We start from the raw sequence: 6,000 nt of genomic DNA, 5'->3' as shown, positions 1-6,000 counted from the left end.
GTTAATTCCCACAGCAGAATGTCTAATAGTCGGTAGTTTGAGGGGTGTGTGTAGATAGTTAATTCCCACAGCAGAATGTCTAATAGTCGGTAGTTTGCGGGGTGTGTGTAGATAGTTAATTCCCACAGCAAAATGTCTAATAGTCGGTAGTCTGCGGGGTGTGTGTAGCACTTTAATGGGTGTGTGTAATGCTCCAGTCAGCTGACTTCACCAGACGCCATTTTGTCGGCCATTTCCTCCATTGAGTCTGAAGCTTCCCCGCCGCACAGGACGCTCCATCTCCGGCCTGAGCTTCAGCAGCAGCCCGGGCTCGCTCGACCAAGCTGCAGCTGCCCGGTGGACGAGAGACGAAAGGCCTGGAAGTTTGTCATTCATCATGGCGCTGAAGATCGTGAAAGGAAGCATCGATCGAATGTTCGATAAAAACCTGCAGGATTTAGTACGTGGCATCAGGAACCACAAGGAAGATGAGGTAAACACGCCGCACGTCTTCTCTCGTCTCCTCTTCTAAAGTTCCACCTGAAAGTCAACACTAATGTGCCTCATTTTCTCCCAACTGGAGCATTTTAGTCAGGCTAAAGCTAGCATCCTGCTCATATTATTCAGGCTAAAGCTAGCATCCCCGCTAGCTCGGCACGCACAGCTTAGCCGACATAAGTCATTTTTTAACACAACTTTTACCAACAAATGACCAAAAAGTCTTTATTGAACTACCACTCCTTCTTTCAACACAGCCCACTCCACCTGTCAGCCACCCGGCAGGTGCTACAAAGTTAGCATAAATGACAGCGAACTAGAGCTGGCCATCATTACCACACACTTTTAGGGACACTATTCAGCATCTTTCATCTTTTAGGGACACCATTCAGCATCTTTCATCTTTTAGGGACACCATTCAGCATCTTTCATCTTTTAGGGACACCATTCAGCATCTTTCATCTTTTAGGGATACCATTCAGCATCTTTTAGGGACACCATTCAGCATCTTGTAGGGACACCATTCAGCACCTTTCATCTTTTAGAGACACCATTCAGCACCTTTCATCTTTTAGAGACACCATTCAGCACCTTTCATCTTTTAGGGACACCATTCAGCATCTTTCATCTTTTAGGGACACCATTCAGCATCTTTCATCTTTTAGAGACACCATTCAGCACCTTTCATCTTTTAGGGACACCATTCAGCATCTTTCATCTTTTAGGGATACCATTCAGCATCTTTTAGGGACACCATTCAGCATCTTTCATCTTTTAGAGACACCATTCAGCACCTTTCATCTTTTAGAGACACCATTCAGCACCTTTCATCTTTTAGAGACACCATTCAGCACCTTTCATCTTTTAGGGACACCATTCAGCATCTTTCGTATTTTAGGGACACCATTCATCATCTTTTAGGGACATCATTCAACATCTTTTAGGGACACCATTCAGCAGCTTTCATCTTTTAGGGACACCATTCAGCAGCTTTCATCTTTTGGGGACACCATTCAGCACCTTTCCTTTCTCAGGGACACCATTCAGCATCTTTCATCTTTTGAGGACACCATTCAGCATCTTTCATCTTTTAGGGACACCATTTATGTCCCTTAAAGATAAAATATGCTGAATGTGGGGTACATATCCCTAGTAGATAAAATAGGCTGAATGTGGTGTATGTGTCCCTAAAATATGCCGAATGTGTGTAAAAGATGAAAGATGCTGAATGGTGTCCCTAAAAGATGAAATATGCTGAATGGTGTCCATAAAAGATGAAATATGCTGATATTTTATCTTTTAGGGACACCTAAATATGCTGATATTTTATCTTTTAGGGACACCATTCAGCATCTTTCATCTTTTAGGGACACCATTCAGCATCTTTCATCTTTTAGGGACTCCATTCAGCATCTTTCATTTTTTAGGGACACCATGCAGCATCTTTCATTTTTTAGGGACACCATTCAGCATCTTTCATCTTTTAGGGACACCATTCAGCATCTTTCATCTTTTAGGGACACAATTCAGCAACTTTCATCTTTTTAGGGACACCATTCAGCATCATTCATCTTTATAGGGACACCATTCAACATCTTTTAGAGACACCATTCAGCATCTTTCATCTTTTAGGGACACCATTCAACATCTTTCAGGAACACCATTCAGCATATTTCATCTTTTAGGGACACCATTCAGCATCTTTTATATTTTAGGGACACCATTTTGCATCTTTCATCATTTAGGGACACCATTCAGCCTCTTTCATCTTTTAGGGACACCGTTCAGCATATTTTATCTTTTAGGGACATCATTGAGCATTTTTTAATTTTTAGGGACATAAACCCCACATTCAGCATATTTTAGGGACATATACACCACATTCAGCCTCTTTTATCTTTTAGGGACATACACCCCATATTCAGCATATTTTATTTTTAGGGACATTTACCCCACATTCCGCATCTTTTATCTTTAACGGACATGAAGCCCACATTCAGCATTTTTTATCTGGACATACATGAGTCGAGAAAGCTGGGCATCATCACCAGACACTTTTAGGGACATATACCCCACATTCAGCCTCTTTTATCTTTTAGGGACATAGAATAGAATAGAAAGTACTTTATTGATCCCTGGGGAAAATTCAGCACCATAGTTTGCTCACAATAGACAACAATAATAATAAATAATATATAACATGTATAATATATGAATAGTATAAATATATTCTACATATATTCTACATTTAAATGCAGTCAAGGAACATATGCATTATACAGTCTGATGGCTGTCGGTATGAAGGACCGACCTCCTGTGTCGTTCCGTGTTGCATTTTGGGAGTTTGAGCCTTCCACTGAGCGTGCTCATTCTAATATACCCCACATTCAGCCTCTTGTCTGTTAGGGACATATACTCCACATTCAGCCTCTTGTCTGTTAGGGACATATACTCCACATTCAGCCTCTTTTATCTTTTAGGGACATATACTCCACATTCAGCCTCTTTTATCGGGACAAATGAACTTCACTGTGTGTTTGATACTATTAATTTCAGTTTGTCATGTGTATTAGTGCACCGTAGTTGTTGGACTAAATGGATGTATGCTTTAGTGTTACACAAAAGGTAATTTAAAAATGGTAAGTTACTTAGAAAACATGTGAAGATCTCCAAACAGTACATTTGGTTTGTTGTCACAGCAGCAACGTCAGAGCTTAGTGGTGATGTCATCAAAGGTCGTTACTGGCATTGTCTAATGAAGCCTCCATTGACCAAATATTGCTTCAGGTTGTGGTTTTTCCCCCCAGTAATCCATTTTTAACATTAATTCTTAAGAAAGCTTTGCTTCTCAAATAGTGGGGCGAACACGCTTTATCAGTATTACACCTGGAAAAGGTGCTCACTACAAAACATGCTCATAGTAGATTTTCATCCTGATTTACCCATTTTGATTTATCTTTACAAAAAAAAATCAGCAGTATTTATTTTTGTGTATGTTAAAGTGTTTTATATATAGTTCAATAAATCAGAATTTATTAGTACTTTTAGAGTTTATTAAAACATTTTTTAGTACCCAATAATTCAAGTTGGTAAAAAATGTTCATAGTTGAAATAATGGTTACATTTTTATTTTTATTTCAGGCAAATTGATGCCCTTTAAATCTTTTCTGTTAAAGACTAAAAAAACACTATTAATGACATTATTATTTGGTGTAAGTTGATCTATGTTTTTGTTTGTTATTAATAAAAATGAAGTTTTCTACAGAGGCGTAGTTAAAGCAATTTTTATAGAAAAATTATACTATTTATAGTCACGGCAGAGATCAGACGGGGTTGGGGTGAGGCGTAGAATGTTTTCTCCCTCCTCCGGGGCTTACCAGAAAAGGATTTAGAAGCACTGACATAAGTAATGAGCCATACTGTAAGCCAGTATACATGCTATTATATATATCTGGGTATAGGTTGATTGGCAACACTAAATGGTCTTAGTGTGTGAATGTTGTACATCTGTGTTGGCCCTGTGATGAGGTGGTGACTTGTCCAGGGTGTACGCCGCCTTTCGCCCGAATGCAGCTGAGGTAGGCTCCAGCACCCCCGCATCCCTGAAAGGGACAAGTGGTAGAAAATTATATGTATTTATCATAAAAAAATCTCTCACTCGATCTCTCTCTGAGAAATAGAAAAACAAAATTAGTTTTCTTTTTTGTAGGCAACTGAGCTTCCATTGTTTTACCTTTTTAAAAATTATGTTGACAGTGCACTAATAGCTTGAGACTAGCCGATATTCAAGTACTTATTTTGATTTGAACAAAAATTTAATATTAGATGACGTTTAAAAGATAGCAAATTGCTTGCAGTACATGTATTTTGTTGAATACATTTAGGAAGAAGAGATTTTGCGGCCCACATGAAATGGTGTGGAGCAGTGATTTTCAACCTTTTTTGAGCCGCGGCACACTTTTTACATTTACAAAATCCTGCGGCACACCACCAACCAAAATGACACATCATGACACTCTAACACAGTATATAATACATCCATCCATCCATCCATCTTCTTCCGCTTATCCGAGGTCGGGTCGCGGGGGCAACAGCCGAAGCAGGGAAACCCAGACTTCCCTCTCCCCAGCCACTTCGTTTAGCTCTTCCCGGGGGATCCCGAGGCGTTCCCAGGCCAGCCGGGAGACATAGTCTTCCCAACGTGTCCTGGGTCTTCCCCGTGGCCTCCTACCGGTTGGATGTGCCCGAACACTAGGGAGGTGTTCGGGTGGCATCCTCACCAGATGCCCGAACCACCTCATCTGGCTCCTCTCGATGTGAAGGAGCAGCGGCTTTACTTTGAGTTCCTCCCGGGTGGCAGAGCTTCTCACCCTATCTCTAAGGGAGATCCCCGCCACACGGCGGAGGAAACTCATTTCGGCCGCTTGTACCCGTGATCTTATCCTTTCGGTCATGACCCAAAGCTCATGACCATAGGTGAGGATGGGAACGTAGATTGACCGGTAAATTGAGAGCTTTGCCTTTCGGCTCAGCTCCTTCTTCACCACAACGGATCGGTACAACGTCCGCATTACTGAAGACGCTGCACCGATCCGCCTGTCGATCTCACGATCCACTCTTCCCTCACTCGTGAACAAGACTCCTAGGTACTTGAACTCCTCCACTTGGGGCAGGGTCTCCTCCCCAACCCGGAGATGGCATTCCACCCTTTTCCGGGCGAGAACCATGGACTCGGACTTCGAGGTGCTGATTCTCATTCCGGTCGCTTCACACTTGGCTGCAAACCGATCCAGTGAGAGCTGAAGATCCCCGTCTGATGAAGCCATCAGGACCACATCATCTGCAAAAAGCAGAGCCCTAATCCTGCGGTCAGCAAACCGGAACCCCTCAACGCCTTGACTGCGCCTAGAAATTCTGTCCATAAAAGTTATGAACAGAATCGATGACAAAGGACAGCCTTTGCGGAGTCCAACCCTTACTGGAAATGTGTTCGACTTACTGCCGGCAATGCGGACCAAGCTCTGGCACTGATCGTACAGGGAGCGGACCGCCACAATAAGACAGTCCGATACCCCATACTTTCTGAGCACTCCCCACAGGACTTCCCGAGGGACACGGTCGAATGCCTTCTCCAAGTCCACAAAGCACATGTAGACTGGTTGGGCAAACTCCCATGCACCCTCAAGAACCCTGCCGAAGGTATAGAGCTGGTCCACAGTTCCACAACCAGGACGAAAACCACACTGTTCCTCCTGAACCCGATGTTCGACTATCCGGCGTAGCCTCCTCTCCAGTACACCTGAATAAACCTTACCGGGAAGGCTAACATATAGTTAATAATATAGTTTCTAAATGTATTTATACTCACCTAGTTTGAAACCTGGGCCTGTTTCGATGAACACAAAATGGATATCCTGGCAGAAATGGTAGAAAGACACACACAAAGCTCTTCCTCAACAGCTGTCAGTCTCTCTCTGTTTTTAGTTTTTATCGCAGTCAAGCTTGAGAAGCTCAGCTCACATA

The 6,000-nt window shown here is 42.5% G+C and overlaps 1 protein-coding gene across 7 annotated transcripts in view; it reads left to right on the top strand.

Annotated features, from left to right (window-relative positions):
* The first annotated feature begins 216 nt into the window (after positions 1-216).
* Positions 217-6,000, top strand: part of ap3d1 (adaptor related protein complex 3 subunit delta 1) — a 94,652-nt gene continuing 88,868 nt past the window's right edge. For 6 of the 7 annotated variants that reach the window (XM_061883216.1, XM_061883213.1, XM_061883215.1 and 3 more), the window contains exon 1: positions 218-472. In XM_061883216.1, the coding sequence (XP_061739200.1) occupies positions 377-472 (96 nt within the window). In that variant the 5' untranslated portion in view covers positions 218-376. Of the gene's footprint in view, positions 473-6,000 lie in introns of all 7 variants that reach the window. The other variant, XM_061883211.1, reaches the window with a different exon arrangement.

This window comes from Nerophis ophidion, linkage group LG22 (assembly GCF_033978795.1).
Source record: "Nerophis ophidion isolate RoL-2023_Sa linkage group LG22, RoL_Noph_v1.0, whole genome shotgun sequence".
Lineage (NCBI taxonomy): Eukaryota > Metazoa > Chordata > Actinopteri > Syngnathiformes > Syngnathidae > Nerophis > Nerophis ophidion.
The sequence above is the reverse complement of the archived record's forward strand: the minus strand, read 5'-3'. Positions and strand labels throughout refer to the sequence as shown.